Here is a 19072-nt window from a genome sequence, read left to right as displayed (position 1 = left end):
AGAGGAAGGGGGAAAACAATTTGTGGTCCAATTATGTATGCATTCATCAGTTAATTCTTGTACGTGCCCTACCGTGGGATCAAACCCCCAGCCTTGGCGTCCAGGGAGGATGCTCTAACCAACTAGGCTAGAGCATCTGGCTAGGGCTTCCCTATTTTTCTTTCCTCCTTGCCGACACCTGACACCTGCCCGTGTAGCTCCAAATCTCAGGCATCACCCTCTCAGGAAGCCTTCTTTGATTGACACCCTCACCCTGCTAGGTGCCCCTGGTCTTCCCGTAGGGACTGTAAGTTCTGCCCAGTCCTTTGAAGCACAGGGGCCCTTGAGCCCATGGGCTCCATTTCCTGGAGTGTGGCCCTGCCTGAGTGGCAGAGCCCCTGGATAGGGTATTAATGGCCGGCAGCAGGGCTCACTCCCCACCACAGACGATTAGGAGAACTTTCAGTTTCCCCTGATCTTTCCATGCCCAGAGACTCTGAGTTTCGGTTTCCTTTGAGCTCTCACAGGAAGGCCTGGTGCCAGAGGCTGTTGTTTCTCAAGGGAGCGCTCAGGTTTCCGTGGGGCTTTTTCACAAGCCTCTTCCAGGAAGTGAGATTCAGTTGAGGACTGGAGATGTGAAAGTCCCCTCCTCCAGGCCACCTGGGGTCCGGGCTGGATCAGTGGGGCAGCAAGCGTGGCCAGGTCTCCAGGCCAGGACTCTGCAGGTTTTGTTTCCTCCCCTACATCTGGTGGAGAAGGTGAGCCGAGGTGTAACAGAAGGGGAGGCACAGACAAGCCCTGACTGCTCTCCCAAATGGGGTGACTCCACCATGCCTCACACCCCAACACCCCCTGACCTGGCACACCTCTCTATCAAGAGGAACAGAGTGCCAGCTCCTGCCTCAGAGGATTTGAGACCTTTGGCACAAAGAGGATCATGGGCAATTCAAGAGCATCATGGGGGTTTGTGTCAGCCTGTAGGGCCCTGGTCCCCGGCCACAACTAGGGGAACAGCCTGGGGACCACCCAACACCACACCCTACTGCTCCCCAACTCACGTGAGTTCTCAAACCTGCGGTAGGCAGCACAGGAAGGACAGGGCTCCCTCCATGCTGCCCTCGGCCCCGCAGGCAGGTAGGAGCAAGCTGCCAGGCAAGTCAAGGGGCATTTAGGGCCAGGGAGGAGCAGACTCCACACTCCCACTCTGACCTGTGGGCCTGGACTGTAGTCTGGACCGTGGGCCCTTGTCTGATCCCAGGTCCCTCTGGCTGCAGTGACCTCTTCTTGGTGGTCACTTTCCTCTCCATGCCCCCCTCCCCCAACCACACTCTGGATCTGGGAGCCTGAGCCACATACTTTGCCCCCTGACAGTGGGACCACACCAGCTGCTATCGGGCTGCTTCTGTGGGCCCTGCCCCTCCGATTAGACAGGCGGTGGAGCAGAGCAGGCCCAGTGCTCCTGTCACTGTGCGGTGTGCCCAGCTCAGGGCTGCATCCTTGGCAGGGGACAGGGAAGGGCAGGGCAGCCCGACTCAGCCTCCACTCACCAGCCCCTGGCTGGGTCTGAAACTTCTCCGGGACTTAACCACCCAGAGGTGCAGCACCGATGCCTCTTCCTTCAAGATGCCCCTGGCTTGGTGCCAGGCTCAGTGCACAGACAAGCCTGGGATGTGCTACAGATGGTCAGCTAAGGCTGTGACTTCAGGGTTCTGAGGACAGCCTCCAGTTTCAGGGCCACTGCTAGGTCATCCTTCACCTTTAGCTGCCCACTCACGTAGGCCCCCCGGGGCCACAGCTCCCTGCACAACAGGGCCCACAGGTCTGCCTCAGCCACCTCCACTGCCACGTTGGGGATGCCCCCAGGCACTCCAAGTCCCATTCTCCCTTACCCTGTGGGGAGAAGAAAGCCGAGTGTGAGGAAGGCGACAGCTGTGTTGGGGACAGTGTGAGGTGGGGGAGGGGTGGTCAGCACACCCCACTGCGGGGAGAGTAGTGATTAAACACTCAGGGTCTAATACGTGGGTTCAAGTCCCACTGGCTATGTAACTGCTCAGTCTCGGTTTCCAAACTGGTGAGTGGAGATGATGCTAGTCCCTAAATCATAGGTTCATGATGAGAAGTAGGTGAGATAATGCACAAAAAGTACTTAGCACAAAGCCTGGCACACAGTAGGCCTGCAGCATGTGCAGGGCTGTTGGTACAGGAGGCTCAGCTATCTGAGTTGTCTTGCTGGCAAGGACAGGGTGGGGAGACAAAAGCCAGGGCAGTCAGTGTCTGCACATGGTGTCTGTGCCCCTGGCCGCTATGGCTTCACCCTAAACTGCTCTCAGGAGCGGGGGTAGTCTAAAAAGGGACCCAGGGAAGAGGGTGGGGGCTACAAGCAACCTGGATGGGGAAGAGAGGGCAGGGAGGGCAGCTGCACCTGTAGTGAGGGCCAGGAAGTAGATGCTCTGGGAGCCACTGGGCAGATGACCTTGAACTGGTAGCAGGCCCGGACTTGGCTGACCAGGGTCTCAGACAGGTAGGTCTGCAGAGTAGTCAGCAGTCCCTAGGCCACAGGCTGCTTCAAGATGGGCCCAGCACCAATGTGAGGGGCTGGCAGCTCCACTTCACTCTCGATCTCCAAGGTGTCTGTGGTGGGGGAGCCGAAAGGGTTGGGGAGGGAGGCAGAGAGGGGAGATTAGTTGGCTGCCAAGGTCAGGATCACTGGTCCGCAGCAGTTCCTTCTTATATCCCCTTCAGGTCTGGATTCAACTTCCTCCTCTGCTAAGAAGCTGCTCTTGAGTTTTCTGCCTTAACTCCCAAACCCCATTTCTAAGGGACTCCAGTCATGAATGGAAATCTCTTTTCTGGATGTTGTTGCTTCCTGCTACAACACAGGCTACCAAAGGCTTGCATGCACTCGCAAGCACCTGGGCTCTTCCCGCCACCTGAGCTCTGGGCAGCACTAGAATCACAGTAGCCGGACAGACAGGCAGGGTATGGACGACACAAAGGTACTTGGTTAAGGGAACAAGTAGGAAAGCTCAGCCTGTGCTAGACACCAAGCTGAGTGCCCTGCTGAGTCCCCACCCTTTTCTGGAGGCTCCTCACCTTGCCCCGGGGGCAGGGCACATCCTGCCGCTGAGGACACGCCCACCCCTAGAAGGTGGGGAGCTAGCTGCTGGAGGGGGCTGTCTTGGGGGGCAGCAGCACGGCCTCCACTGCCAGCCCCACGTGGTCCACCTCGAGCCCCCAGGCCCTGGTCACATCCTTGATCTCCAGCTGGAGGACAGTGTGGGGAGAAATGGAACTCACTGAGCACAGCTTCCCAGAGCTGCTTCTTTGGGTAGGCTGGGCTAACCACACATGCACGTGGCCATACACGGGGCACCACACCTCCCTCAACAAGTTTCCCCCTGGGCACGCAGGCACAAGACAATCACAACCCAGCTGTAGGCTGCTGGCAGCACACACCCAGGGCTTACTTTACTCAGGTAGAGGGCTTACTTTATCCAGGTAAAGGGCTTACTTTGCCAGGAAAGACATGGGGCAGTCAGTTAACCAGGCAAAGGGGATGAAGGAAAGGAGGGTCCTTCCAGGCAATGGGAACGGCACATACACAAACCCAGACAGGAGAACCTGGAACATTCTGGAACTGTGACTAACCACAGCTCCTTCAGTTAGATACTCAAGTGTGGGCTGGGAGACTGGAGACAGCTGGGAGGTCTGAGGTGGCCGCTCCTGCTCACCTGGATTCATTTTGAGGTACAAGAAGCCCCAGGAGTTTAGCAGGAAGCTGACAGAGCAGACTTGCTTGTTGGAAAGATTCTCTTGCTGCCGTGTGGACACTGGGTTGGAGGGGCTGAGGGTGGAGGCACAGGGACCAAGTAGGATGTCGTTTCAAAGTGCCAACAGAAATGATGTGAATCTGGCGTCAGGCAGACAGGCAGCCACGGAGAAAAGATACACCAAGGGAGGGGCACAATTCTGTGAACTTTATGAAGCTACAGCAAGACACTGGAGAAAGAGAGTCAGTCAGCCAGCTGGCTGCCCAGATGTGTAATGACAAACCTGATGAGAACTCAGGTTTCTGGTATGGCTCATAAGTGTGGATGCCTGCCTAGGAGGACACACAGTGGGTGACACAGAATTGGGGATGTGTAGAAGAGGGATGATCATTTTTTTAATACATTAAAGCTTGAGGTGTACACAGCGCAGCCAACTGTCCACTAGGCAGTCGGATAAATGGGTCCAGGGTGCAGGAGAGAGTAGGGCTGGAGCAGAGTGGTATAAATAATTAGTGTCCAGAGGGAGCAAAAGCCCCAGGTAAATGAGGTCTGCCCAGGAGGTCACAGATGAAAACAGGTCATTAACAGAAACCTGGACTCTGAAGAGCAGGGCAACAAGGAATAACAATGGTAACCAGAAGGAAGGAGGAAAGCTGGGGTGTGGAGTAATGGAAGCCCAGAAAAGCACACAATCCATCTAGAGTATGAGAAGGATGGGTGCCCGGAGTCAAAGGCTGCCAGCAGGTGAAGAAGGGGAAGGACTGAAAAGCGCCCTCTGCATTGGCAAGAGGGAGTTTACCATGACGTCTATCTTAGGAGCCTGGAAGAAGCCTAGACTGACAGGAAGAAAAGAAGGAAACGAGGAGAGAGGTATAAGGGCAAGAAGAAGAGAGGACGAGAGGATAAAGGATAAAGGGAGCCGGGTCCTGGGCCCAGAGCACTGTTGTTGCAGGGACCGTGCAGCCTCAGACAGAGGAAGCACATGTTTCCAGTGAGGCAGAAAGAATAGCACAGATGCTGATGAGTCCGTAGGGGTGATGCTGGAGAAGATGAAAGAGTTCTTGTCCTAGAGTTTTTCTCACCTGAGCTTTAGGAGGCCAGGCCCGCTGAAGAGAGTGATGCGTGAGGATGGGAAGGCTGGACCAGGAGAGTGAGGGGTGAAGTAGCCGGCCTGGAGCAGCTAAGGAGAGTCCAGCAAGGCAGGGAGTATTCGATCCCTCCAGATGAAGCTCAGGCAAAAAGGGAAACAAGAGAGAGAAACGTATGCCAGGACTGGGACTTAGGGAGATGTGTGGGCTTTCCCAAGATTTCATTTTAACCAGAGACACTGACTCCACTTCAACAGCAGCCAACTCAGCCTGGGCCTGGGCTGGGCCCTAAGTGACTCTGACATCCTGGTGTGAGACTGACCCCTCTCAAACTGCCTCTTTTGGGTTTGGGTTCCAAAGCCAAGTAGAACAGGCCAAGATCAATTTTCTTTTCCTAAATGTAAATTAAAATGCAGTGAGGTTCCATAAATAAAAATTGTTATCAACTTATGATCTGGGTTGTATAAGATTGAACACTGAAAATCAACTTAGGAGAAAAATAGACATAGACTTGCCCTGGCTGGTGTAGCTCAGTGGATTGAGCACAGGCTGTGAATGAAAGGATCATGGTTCAATTCCCAGTCAGGGCACATGCCTGGGTTGCAGGCCAGGTCCTCAGTGGGGGCCATGTGAGAGGCAATCATACATAACTGTTTCTCTCCCTCTCTTTCTCCTTCCCTTCCCCTCTCTCTAAAAATAAAAAAAAAGAAAGAAAATATTTTTTAAAAAAGAAAAATAGACATAGACTAAGTGAGAACTTACACAAAAAGATAGAAACCACAAAAAAGAACCAGTCAGAAATGAAGACTACAATAACTGAAGTGAAGAACACGTTAGATGGAATCAACAGCGGATTAGGTAGATGGAACCAACGATTTGGAACACAAGGTAGTGAAAAACACCCAAGTGGAACAGCAAAAAGAATTTCAAAAAATGAGGACTCTTTAAGGGACGTATGAGACATCAAGCATAAAAACATTTGCATTGTCGGGGTACCAGAAGGAGAAGAGAAAAAGCAAGAAACTGAAAATCTATTTGAATAAATAATCATAGAAAATTTCCCTAACCTGGCAGAGGAAAAAGACATACAATTCTGGGAAATGCAGAGAGTCCCAAACAAGATGAACCCAAAGAGGCCCACATCAAGACAAATTTAATTAAGATGCCAAAGGTTAAAGACAAAGAGAGAATCCTAAAAGCAACAAAAGAAAAGCCTCTACATGGGAGCTCCTATAAGACTGTCAGCTGATTTCTCAACAAAACCTTTGCAAGAAAGAAGGAATTGGCAAGAAATATTCAAAGTGATGAAAAGCAAGTACCTATAGCCAAGATTATTCTACCCAGCAAGACTATAATTTAGAATTGAAGGGGAGAGAAAGAGTTTACAAGACAAGAAGAAGCCAAAGGAGTTCATCATCTCCAAACCAGTATTATTAAAAGAAATGTTAAAGGGATTCCTTTAAGAAGAAGAAAAAAGAAATTAAAAATACAAATAATAAACTGGTAATAACTACATACCTATCAATAATCACTTTAAATGTAAACTGATTAAATTATCCAATCAAAAGACATAGGTTGTCTCAACAGGTAAAAAAACCAGACCCACACACACATCCCTGCCTACAACGATGCACTTCATAACGAAAGACACGAATGGACTCAACGATACAGACAAAGTAAAAAAAAGTGTTGAGATTCAGAACAGATTTAATTAGACATAGAGAAATAAAGAAATGTATCATCCTTTAAAAAAAAGACACATACAGACTGAAAGTAAAGGAATAAAAACAGATATTTCATGGAAACGGTAATAAAAACAAAGCTGGGGTAGCTATATTTACATTAAACAAAACAGGCTTCTAAGGCTGTAACAAGGGACAAAGAAAGACATTTCATAATGATGAAGAGATAATAAGAGGATATAGCAGCAGCATCTAAATGTATAAAGCAAATACTGAGAGACACAGAGAGATCTCCAGTCGTACAGCCACAGTAGAGGACTTTACTACCCCTTTGGTATCAATAAACAGATCACCCAGATAGAAAATCAACAAGGAAACAGCAGCCTTCTATCATACATTAGACCAAATGGACCTAGTATATATATTTTTAAAGATTTTATTTATTTTTAGACAGAGGGAAAGCAAGGGAGAAAGAGAGGGAGAGAAACATCACATGTGGTTGCCTCTGGGGCACCCCCTACTGGAGACCTGGTAGACAACCAGGTCTACCAGGCATGTGCCCTGACTGGGAATCAAACCTGCGAGGACCTAATAGATATTTTTAAGAACATTTCACCTTAAAGCAGTAAAATATATATTCTTTTCAAGAGCACATGGAACACTTTCCAGGACAGACCATATGCTGGGTCACAAAACAAATCTCAATAAACTTCGTAAGATTTAAATCATATCAACCATCTTCTCCAAACACAATGGTATGAAGCTAGAAATGAATTACAAGAAGAAAACTGAAAAGCACACACACACACACACAGAACCAAGTAACATGTTACTATACAATGAATGGGTAAACAATGAGATCAAGGAAGAAATAAAAAATATATTGAGACAAAAATGAAAACACAACAACCCCAAATATATGGGACTCAGCCAAAGCATTTCTAAGAGGGAAATTCATAGTATTACAGGCCTACCTCAAGGAACAAGAAAAATCTCAAGTAAACAATCTAACCTTCCATCTAAAGAAACCAGAAAAAGTTAAATGAAGTCAATAAAACTTTAACCAGATTCATCAAGAAAAAAAGCAAGAGGACCAAATAAATAAAATCAGAAATAAAAGAGTAGTGACAACTGACACCACAGGAATACAAAGGATTGTAAGAAAGTATTATGAACAACTATATGCCAACAAATTGGACAACTTAGAAAAAAGTGGATACATTCCTAGAAACATAACATCTTCCAAGGTTGACTTAAGAAAAAACAGAAAATGTAAACAGACCAGTAGCTACTAACAAAATCAGATCAGTAATCAAAGACTCCCAACAATCAAAAGTCCTGGACTGGATGGCTTTGGAGGTAAATTTTATGAAACATTCAAGGGAGAATGAATGGCCCCCTCCTCAGACTATTCCAAAAACCGGAAGAAGAAGGAAGGCTCCCAGACCCATTTTATGAGGCCAGCATTACCCTGATGCCAAAACCAAAGACAGTAAAAGCGAAAGCTACAGACTAATATCCCTGGTAAAAATCAAAAAGAAAATCCTCAACAAAATATTAGCAAACTGAGTTTGGCAACGCGTTAAAAAAATCATACATCATGATCAAGCTAGATTTATTCCTAAGGAAGCAAGGCTGGTTCAATACCTGCAAATCTATAAACGTGATACACCACATAAACAAAATGAAGGATAAAGATCATATGATCATATCAATAAATGCAGAAAAGCATTTGACAAAACCCAACATCCAGCTATGATAAAAACTCTCAGGAGAATGGGAACAGAGGGAGCACACCTCAACATAATAAAGGCCATAATACGACAAACCCACAGCTATCATGCTACTCAGTGGGAAAAAGCTAGTAGCATTCTCTCTGAGTCAAGGAACAAGACTGTCACCACTTTTTACTCAATACTGTGTTGGAAGTCAACACAGCAGACAAGGAAAAGAAATGAGAGGCATCCAAATTGAAAAAGAAGTAAAAGAGTATGCAAGTCATTATTTGCATATTACACGATGCTATACAGATAGAATCTTAAGGTTCCACAAAAAAAAAGTAACAGAAAGAGAAATTAAGAAAATCCCATTTACAATTGGATCAGAATTAATAAAATACCTAGGAATACACTTAACCAAGGAGGTAAAAGGCCTGTACCTGGAATACTGTAAGGCACTGAAGAAAGAAATTGAAGAAGATATAAATAAATGGAAACATATACCCCTGCTCATGGGCAGAAAAAATGAACACCATTAAAATGTCCATATGGCCCAAGGTAATCTAGAGTTTCAGTGCAATTTCTATCAAAATACCAAAGGCATTTTTCACAGAATGAAACAAACAATCCTAAAATGTGTCTGGAACCACAGAAGACCCCCCCAATAGCCACGGCAATCCTAAGAAAGAACAAAGGTGGAGGCATCACACCACCTGGTATCAAACTACACTGTAAGTGCATCACAATGAAAGCAGCACTGTACTGGCACAGAAACAGACACACAAAGCAACAGAACAGAACAGAGAGTCCAGAAACAAACCCAACTTTATGGTCAATTACTATTTGACAAAGGAAGCAAGAACATACAATGGGGTAAACACAGTCTACTCGATAAATGGTGTAGGAAAAACTGGATAGATATATGCAAAAAAATGAAACTAGACCATCTTCTTACCCCATATCCAAGAATAAATTCAAAATGGATTAAAGACTTCAATGTAAGACCCAAGGCCATAAAACTCTTAGAAGAAAACATAGGTGCTAATTCTTTTTTTTTTTTAGATTTTATTTATTTATCTTTAGAGGGGGGAGGGAAGGAGAGAAATATCAATGTATGGTTGCCTTTCATGAGTCCCCTGCTGGGAACTGGCCTGCAACCTAAGCATGTGCCCTGACTGGGAATCGAACCGCGATCGTGTGGTTCGCAGGCCGGAGCTCAATCCACTGAGCTACACCAGCCAGGGCTATAGGTGCTAATTCTTGGACATCACTGTCAGTAATATTGTTTTGGACATGTGTTCTTGGGCAAGGGAAACAAAAGAAAAGTAAACAAATGGGACTACAACAAACTATGAAGTTTTTACAGAGTGAAGAAATATCAACAAAATGAAAAGACAATCTACTGAATGGGAGAAGATGTTTGCCAATGACAAATCCAGTAAGGGATTAATATCCAAAATATATAAGAAACTTACACAATTTAACACATACACACAAAGCAATTCAATTGAAAAATGGGCCGAGGGCCTGACTAGACGTTTCTCCCAAGAGGACATGCAGATGGTTGACAGACACATGAAAAGGAGGGCAAAGTCACAGTCATCAGAGAAGCACACATTAAAACCACAATGAAATATCACCTTGCATCTGCCAGAATGGCCATCATGGATAAATAAAAAAACAAAAGTGCTGGCGAAGATGTGGAGAAAGGGGAACCCTGAACACTGTGGGTGGGAACGCAGACCGGTGCAGCTGCCACCCAACTCAGGGAGTCCCCACTTGGAGTGCTGGCTGCCATTGTCTTCAGGTCGTTTTATTTACTTGGAGCCAGTGAATGAGACAGGGAATTCACATCCAAAGCTCTGTCTGCCTGAAGGGAGGCTTAGCCACTGCTTATATTCACTACTTGGTTAATTAGGTGATGATTCTTCTTTGCAGCTGGCTACACTTAATCAGGTTGGGTTCCTGTGGAATGCATCCTATTTCTGGCTCCTTCTATAAAATACTATGCTACATTCTGACACTTAATCAAGAATGACAGCCCTGGCTGATGTAGCTCAGTGGATTGAGCACAGGCCTGAGAACCAGAGGATCACGGTTTGAATTCCAGTCAGGGCACATTCCTGGGTTGCAGGCCAGTTCCCGGCGGGGGATGCATGAGATGCAACCATACATTGATATTCTCTCCCTCTCTCCTTCCCTTCCCCTCTAAAGATAAATAAATAAAATCTTAAAAAAAAAAAAGAATGGCATTTAGAAAGAACTACCCAGACCTTGAGACACTTGTCTACCTAACACAGCCACTACGGAAAACAGTACATAGATTTCCCCCCAAATTAAAAATAGAACTACCCTATAAACCAGCAATCCTACCTCTGGATATTAATTCCAAGAAATCCAAAACATTAATTCAAAATGTTATATGCACCCCTATGTTCACTGCTGCTTCATTTACAGTAACAGCCACAATATGGAAGCAATCTAAGTGTCCATCAATAGACAAGCAGATAATGAAAAGTGCTACACAGATACAACGGAATACAACTCAGCCATAAAAAAGAATATATCTTCCCATTTGCAACAACATGGATGGACCTAGAGGGTGTTATGCTCAATGAAATAAGTCAGACAGTGAAAGACAAATACCATACAATTTCACTTATATCTGGAATCTGAAAAACAAAACAAATGAACAAATCAGAAATAGACTCATAGATACAGAGAACGGACTGATGGTTGCCAAATGGGAAGAGGGTTAGGGGTTTGGGTAAAAAAGGCGTAGGGACTACTAAGTACAAATTGGCAGCTACAAAAGAGCCAATGAGCATGTCAAGTACAGCAGAGAGAACACAGTCAATGGTATTGTAATAACTACACATGGTGTTATTGGGGGGGTCACTTCATAAGTTACATACATGTTTAACCACTACGCTATACACCTGAAACTAATATAATATTGAATGTCAACTAGAATCGAAAAACATTTTTTTAAAGTGTTTTAAAATGATCCAGCACTGGGTTGGGAGGTGGGGGAGCAGTTGTTCTGGCTCTGGTCCAGCTCTGCCCTTGACCATGGCTCTCAGAGGCATGCAAAATAATTTCTGAGGCTTAGTTCCCTCCCTCCAAAGTAATACCATATCAGCCCTCTTGCAACAACATGTAAAGCTGAGATACACTGGAGCTGGCAAAAGGACTTTATAAACTGCCCGTGAAAGGTACTGCCCTGCCCGTGAAAGGTACTGCCTCTATTACAAGTGGTGTTTTCTGGGGAGTTTCACCGAGTTGGCTGATTTACTTCCAGAAAGGACTGGGACCTCTAGGACTGGCAATGCCCCATCCCCACTCCTTTCCTCTAATCCCAGTTCACTGGGAAAGTAGAGCTGAGAGGAATGAGGGGCAAAGTCACCTGTGTTTGCCTGTTAGGACATGGGGTCAGGGGACACACTACCACCTGTGTATTCATTTCTACCCCAACTTGTCATAGGATTTAAGGTGAATTCCAGTGTAGATAACTGCTCACACACAGAGAAGCAAAGTTCCAACTGTCCTTGTGTCCCTTTCTTCCGTGAGAAGCCGGAACATAAAATCACAAAAACGCACACGCTGCACTGAGGGGCAGAGAACTCCCCAGAAGGTGAGTGGGCCAGGCAGGCCCCCTCCTTCCATCCACCTGCCTGCCCCAAGTCTAATGAAGGACCCTGGGGCCCTGTGTTGTCACGGCAATGCCGACAGAACAGTGAAGGCAAAACCTCAGCAGTCTGAGGCAGACCCCAAGAATTCCTGTCAAGCCATGCCCCTGTCAGAGCCCCTTGGCTTTAAGGGACTCCTTTGCCCCAGATTGCTATGGCCTGTGACCGTCTGGCATTCCTCAACTCATAGTCTCACCCACACCACTGGCTTTTCGAAGGTTGTCACACTCTCCAGGCATATGGTAAACTGAGGCCCAAGTGACCTGCTGCTTTGTTCCAAGCATCCCGTAGGCAGAGCCAGGCCCAGGAGCCAGCCACCGACTCTGCCCCAGGAAATGCTGCCTACCAGGAGCTGGTCACTGATCTTGAGCTAGTCCATCTGGATCTCCCGCAGAGGCCTCCTGAGCAGGGCCTTGGTCATGGCGTTCTGGGCCGTCATGCCTGTGGCTGTGTTCAGGTCCTTCACAGTCATCACTGACAGCAGTGGGTCCCAGATGAGGAACTGGACGCCAGCCCCCACAGACAGCACAGCCCCATCCTTAGAAGCCAACTGCTGGGAGAGGCCACAAGGGAGGAGACACTCAAGGCGCAGAAGCTGCAGGGAGGTCACTGAGACCACTCGGCTTGATCCACCCACCTGGTCACTAGTGCCCTGTGGACAAAATGGTGACCCCAAGCACATGGGGTCAGGTATATGGAGCAAGGATGGGCTCCCAGCCCCCACCCTCAATTTTCTGGTCTCCTCTCTATCACCCTTCTCCTGTCCCTGATGGCTACTCATAGGCCATGGTACTGGCACCCAGAATGCACTCTACACAAGCCCCCACTCCCTCTGCCCGGGTGAGCCTAGAAGCCCCTCACCTTGCAAGGAGGGACACTGAAGGCTCACATCCTCAGATCCACCCCCTGAAAGGAGTCAATGAAGGAAGGGCAGGAGCAGAACCACGCCAGGCCCTTGAGGGGTGTGGATCCGGCCCAGTCGAAATACAATCATCTGCTCATAGGTGGGCACAATCTGTCCACAATGGCAAAGGAAGAGCTGAGGGCACGGAGCCCAGGCTGGCGATGACGGCTGCCCAGGGCCCTCCCTCCCCTCTTTCCCTCTTTCCCTGGGCTGTGTCAGATATCCTTCAACTCTCTGTTTTCAGATGAGAAAACCAAGGCTCTGAGGGGTTAAGTGACTTGCTCAAAAATCACACATCCCTAAGTGAAATAGGCAAGATCTGAATGGAATTCTGAATGCTCTCTACCACAATGCAATAGCTTGAGCCCCAGAGAAACTTCTGTGGTCTGAAGCTAGATGTGACTCACACCAGGAAACTGTCCATTCTTAAACTACCTAGGAGCAAATTCTGGGCTGCTCTATCCACAACCCCAAGCAAAAGTCTTTGCCAACTTCGGGTGCCTGGAGTCCACAAAGAAGCAAATGCATCCAAATTGAGAAATGAAGGCCCAGAGAGGCAAAGTGACTTGGCCAAGGTCACAAATATTTCGGTGGCAGTTTTAGGGCTAGGATTTAGGACTTTCTGAGGATGTCCTTCCAGACCACACCTAACCCAAAGGCTTTGTAGAAGAGCTGACTGTGGCCTAGGGCCACACGAAGGGCAAGGCCTGCTTGGGGTGGCACTTCACTGTAGCTCTGGTGTGTGGTTCTCAGCTGCAGCTGACCCTTTTCATATCTGCACCACCCCCTGTGAAAACGAGGCCGAATTTACTTTCACTCATTATCTGCTGGCCAACTTGAGTGTTTTTCATTTCTAATTTAACTTAACCTAAAGCACAGGCCCTCCACCTTATTTTATCTGCCCCGGCACCTTGTTTCTACCCAGCAGCAGTGCAAAGCTCTTGCTTAACAGTTAAGGAGTAGTGACATTCATACAGTCCTAAAATTGCATTTGGCCCTTTGAAGGCAACCGCAAGGCTGATGTGGCCCCCTGTGAAAATGAGTTTGACACCCCTGATAAAAGGTAGGAAGATCTGGCAAAAATATCTGTATGCACCTGAACAAGGTTATCCAGTGCCCATCATTAGGCAGTTTGGTTCCCATGTGACTGTGGACACACCTGAGTCTGTTTCCTCATCTGAAAGATGGTAATGAAAAATCCTCACCCAGCCCATTTCACAGAAGTGTGATAACAAATATTTAAGGGAAGGAAGCAGAGGATGGAAAATTTATCCATCAATGCCAAAGCTCTCAGTATGACCCAGCCACTTGGGGGCTCCCAGTCAGCCTTACCTCCAGAGCAAACCAGCCAGAAATGGGGAATGTAATCAGCAACAAGAACCCCAGAAAACTAATGAGGACATGGCAGAGGCAAGAGGGCCGGTCTGAGGTGCATCTGGGACGAGAGAACAAAGGCAGTCAAGGGACACCAGCTGGTTCTGCCTGCACAGCTGCAGGCAGAGTGATGTGGTCAAGTATGCCTTCTGCCCTCCTCCCTTCCTTCCCAGGGCTCTCACCTGCCTCCTTGCCTAACATTTTCATATCTTTGGGCAGGTGGTAGTTAAGGACTGTTCTCTGCTCCCACACAACAAAACTAATCTGTCCAGCCCTGGCCGTACGTAGCTCAGGTGGTTGGAGCATCATCCCATACACCAAAAGCTTGTAGGTTCTATATCCAGTCGGGGGATGTATGGGAGGCAACTGATCAACGTTTTTCAATGTTCTGCTCTCATATCGATGTTTCTCTCTCTCTCTCTCTCCCCTCCTCTCTCTCAAATCAATAAACATATCCTCACATGAGGATTGAAAAACAAAAGAACTATGATCTGCCCCAAATCCAACCCTCCCAAGATTATTCTCTGCTGGACAACGATCATTGCATCAAAGAAGCAAATCATGTGATGCCCTCCTCACTGGGCTGAGCAGGAGAAATCTTCTTATCTGATTTACAATGTATTGCCTTCCCAGACTTGGCACAGGGCCAGGAGCACCTGGGAATCTGTAAACACAGGCTGGGTTAAACTGAAAGCTGCGGGCATAACACACCCCTCCTCCCCTAGCAGCCCCCGGAGTATGCTTTCAAAGAGTCCTTTGCCTAAAGAAATAAAGCACTAATGGTTCACCAATAGGAGCCACAGGGAAGGACTAAGATGTTCTGTCCTAGCTCAAAATTCTTTACTCGGCTTTAATGCCCTAAGGACCACCAAAAGCATGCTTCACTTGAAGAGCTTCAGGTGGAAGGTGGGGAGGGAGAACTAGAAAGGTGAGGCTCATCTGAGCCAACCTCAGAATCTGGGATGAGGTTATTCTCTTCTCTCTTTCCCTCCCAACCCTAGACAGGAAGCAGGCAGGAACCTCTACCCCATCTTCCCAGGAACCCCCATACCCTCTAGGTTCCCTGCGTCCCCAGGATCCTAACTCTCCTTTCCTGCCTGGCTCCGATCCACATGGCCCCTTCAGAAAAGGAACCCTTGGATATGGCAGCTGTCATTACAGGAGTGTCAAGGAGGGACCGACTCCTCCAGAATCTGGTTGTGAGGCTGAGAAATGTGGGACTCAAGGCTTTGGGGCAAGACAAGGCCAGAGGAGACCAGAGGCAGCTGAGAGCCTTTTTAGCCTGCACATCTCCACCAGTAAATAGGTGCTCAAGCTCAGGGAATCTAAGAGGTGCGGGTGGGGGCAGTGAGGATCCTGGACACTTCTCTGCAGCCAAGTGTCCTTGGCGTCCTAGACCTTTGTTTCTTCCTGGCCAAAATGGGAACTTGAAACCTCTGCCCAGACCTAAAGGGCTGATAAGAACCGAGGAGGGATGAGGTGGGGAGAGGTTCCTTGAAGATGAGAACTCTGGGGCTGCAGCCCCAAGGCGCTAGAAAGGACAGATTGGCGCTAGCATCCAGCGCTATACAGACCCCTCTCCACCTCGTGTCCCCTCCCGCCCTCTCCTCCTAGGGTGCGACTATGCCAGACGAGCTGACTTCTCCAGGGAAGAGAGTTCGAGTCGCCCCCCGCCCCACACCTCCCAGGTCCTCTATGCTGGGAGTGGGGGCCGGCCACTCACCAGCTCCGGGTCCCACGCTGCCCCGCTCCGGGAATAAGCAGTCTTTGGGTGAGCCCAAGAAGCCGAAGCTTGACTGCTGGAAACCGTCAAAGTCCCCCCAGGGCAGCGCCCGGTAACCTGACCCGCGGACCACGGTGCTTGACTGTGGGGGTTGAAGGCACACGTCCCACGCCCCTGCACAGTCCCCGCCCGAGCAGCAAGCTCCTGCTCCGCCCCGCCCAAGCCCGCCACCGTTTCCGGTTCTCCCTGCTCGGCCAGCGGAGGCGCTACGGGCTCAGGACGCGGAGGCTGGCCTGCCCGACTCCCGCTGTCCCACAGCGCCACCTGTGCTGGGAGGGCCGAACTGCGGCCGCAGGGCTGGAGGGGAGAGTGGTCTTCGTTCCCGGAAGTTGGCTAGAACCCCGGCCTCCTACTGCTTGCTGCGCTTTGGCCTTAAAAAAGCAGCAGGAGGGGAAGTTGGCTTTGAAAGAGATTTTTCAGTAGTCGAATCTTATCTAGAATCGCGGAAATGATACCATTCCCTCTCCAAACTCAAGTACTAACGGGGGGCGGGGGGGGGCGGCGGGGAGAGTGTCGCGGGGTGTGTGCTGGGGGGAGGGGGAGCCTATTGGGGGAGCCTTGGGGGTGGGGAGCCTATTATCTAGAATTACGTTTTTTCCAGGGCATGGTCAGCAGATCATTCCACTTTGTGTCTCCACAGCCCAGTAAGAAGGGCCTGGCACAGAGTGATCTCAGTACTTTTTTGTTGACTAAGTCTCTGTGGTCAAGGTGGGGTGGGAAGGCCTGAACTTTGGCACGAAAGGATTGAAATTTCGCGTGCAGACTTCCGGAAGCACAGCAGAGTAATGAATGAGGGGTTTGCACAGAGCGGTCATGGGCAGACCCTCCAGAGCATCCAGAGGTGAGATCTCCATTCCTTTAGGTCCAGAGACAGCACACCTCTTGGTTCTGTTACCCAGAGGTAACTTGTCTCTCCATGGCGTGAGAAAACCCAAATGCAAATGGAGAATTTACTCTGCGTAGCATCAGCTTCCAGTAGGACATTGAGGCAGGCTGTCTTCCAAAATGAGCAAAGAGGTTAATAAAGCTCTCCTTGTCTCAGAGCCACATGCCAGTCTGCCTCCCAGCAAAAGCCCAGCTCCAGGTCCCTGCTGCAGATGGCTGCTCGCCATCTTTGGCTTTTCCTAGTTTGATGGCCTTGACTGTAAAGCCCTAGACATCCTGATCAGGCTGGAGGGTAGAGCAGGCTCCTGAGGCCTTGGCACAGTCCCTGGGGACTTGGTTGTCTCCTACTTCTCTTCCATTCACTCCTTCCGAGTATAAGTCTTTATAAGAGCAGAGCCCTGTCACCACCCCTTCTAGTCTGTTCTAAGCCGGAACTGAGCACAGAATAGGTACACAAGGGTCAGCGCAGTGGTTAGGATGCCCCAATAAAGCGACCTGGAGCTGTACTTTCTCCCCCCACCAAATGGGAGTCTGGCATGCTTCTCTGCTGACTAAGAACTAACTTGCTCTCTCCTCACTCATCATATCTGGTCTCCAGCTCTTCCCTTTCCTTCCCTGTCCCCCATTGCCTAAACTTTACCCACCTTTCTAATGATCACCCAAGGCATCAGCCTGTTCTCCTCCTTGCTCAGTGCCCTCCTAGTGTCTCTGACTCAGACCCCTCCTTGTATTCCACAGCCATGTCCTAGAACAGGCTGATGTTCCACCACCTACCCCTAGGTTTTCAGAGTAACTTTCCTGTCATGCACAATGGATCACATTTTTCTAGGTTCCAAACCAACTCTATTGTCCAAAAAACTGGCCCATCTCCTTAGCTATAATCTTGCCCCATTCCACTCTTCGGCTGACATTGCTCATGGATCCCTCTCAAATCAGAAAATAATCAAAACTAGTTTCTAAACAGGCTGTCCTGTTTCATACCTTCATGCCTTTGCACGTACTGTTCTGTGTTTAAATCACCTTCCCAATCTTGGAATCCCTGGTGAATTTCCACTGTTCCAAGTCCCAGCTGACAGACCTCCTTTCTAGCCTGTCTCAATACTGTGTGAAAATCTCCATGTTAGGGACTGCCCTTCCACTAGATCTGGGATTCTTACGAAGCAAGAGCCATATGGGGCTCATCTCTATGTCCGGGGCTCCCAGCTCAGAGCTGGCACAAAGTTGTGCCACTGTGGGCTGATGAATGGTTCAAAGCCCAGGGCCAGGGCTGTCTCCCCATCAGCTCTCCCACTTTCTCATTACCCCAGCTGGGAGTGTCTTCAAAACCCACCGTCGCCCTGGCTGGTGTAGCTCAGTGGATTGAGCACAGGCCTGCGAACCAGAGGATCACGGTTCAATTCCCAGTTAGGGCACATGCCTGGGTTGCAGGCCGGTTCCCTGCAGGCCAACTCCCAGCAGGGGACGCACAAAAGGCAACCATACATTGATGTTTCTCTCCCTCTCCCCTTCCCCTCTAAAGGTAAATAAATAAATAAAATCTTAAAAAAAAACAAAAAACTGTCTCTCCGCCCCTAGAACCGCCTCCAGGTCCTGTCTCACTTCCTCTCCGAGACTGGCCCAGAACTGGCACCTCCCCTTTCGGACAGCTCCGGAAACTCAGTCATCTGACCTACGATTCTCGTTCAGCTTTTCCCGTCCTCCAAGATCAAAACTGAGAATCGAAACTGCGCGGGTGTTCATGCAGCAAGAACCTGTACCCGCCGGGTCTTTGGGGTCCCAGCAGGACTCCGCACTGCCGCACGCGCCCACCATGCCTTCCCCGGAGCCCTCCAACAACCACCAGCCCAGCCCGGACCACAGCCCCGCGGAGGTACTACTTGGTTTAGGGAGATGGGGTTTAGGCTTTGTTAATTCGCTGTGGTGGAGGGAGAGGCGAGAAGGGAGAGGGAACTTGGCCACCAGGTACGCAGAGGGAAGACCAGACCCTAGGGTCCTGACCCCCCTTGGCTAGAGTAGGAGTAAGGGAGAGGAGAAAAAGAGACCAGGATGAGTTAGGGGGGGCCTCTCTGGGCTGCTGTTCTCCACTGATGAGAGGCACGTGGGACCGGACTCTCTCCCATGTGTGGGCGACTTGCTTCTTTGCCCCTACTTTAATGAAGGCCCCAGGGTAGTAGCCTTATTGCCCCTGCCTCACCATGGA

The 19072-nt window shown here is 49.0% G+C and overlaps 2 protein-coding genes across 2 annotated transcripts in view; one reads left to right on the top strand and one right to left on the bottom strand.

The window, feature by feature from the left end:
• STOML1 (stomatin like 1) lies at nt 1-14265 on the bottom strand. The gene is given in 12 exon segments (XM_037047074.1): nt 1-1869; nt 2402-2449; nt 2452-2610; nt 3073-3159; nt 3162-3243; nt 3711-3744; nt 3746-3797; nt 3800-3867; nt 12274-12476; nt 12788-12856; nt 12858-12941; nt 14163-14265. Coding segments are annotated over 11 exon segments (1068 nt in total). The 5' UTR covers nt 12921-12941; nt 14163-14265; the 3' UTR covers nt 1-1666.
• Nucleotides 14266-18456: 4191 nt separating this feature from the next.
• Nucleotides 18457-19072, top strand: part of PML (PML nuclear body scaffold) — a 46743-nt gene continuing 46127 nt past the window's right edge. The window contains 1 exon segment of the mRNA XM_037047073.1: nt 18457-18742. Within this exon segment, the coding sequence (XP_036902968.1) occupies nt 18611-18742 (132 nt within the window). The 5' untranslated portion in view covers nt 18457-18610.

The sequence above is a fragment of the Sturnira hondurensis genome, unplaced genomic scaffold (assembly GCF_014824575.4).
Source record: "Sturnira hondurensis isolate 20B ecotype Veracruz unplaced genomic scaffold, ASM1482457v3 Scaffold0005329, whole genome shotgun sequence".
Classification (NCBI taxonomy): Eukaryota; Metazoa; Chordata; class Mammalia; order Chiroptera; family Phyllostomidae; genus Sturnira; species Sturnira hondurensis.
The sequence above is the reverse complement of the archived record's forward strand: the minus strand, read 5'-3'. Positions and strand labels throughout refer to the sequence as shown.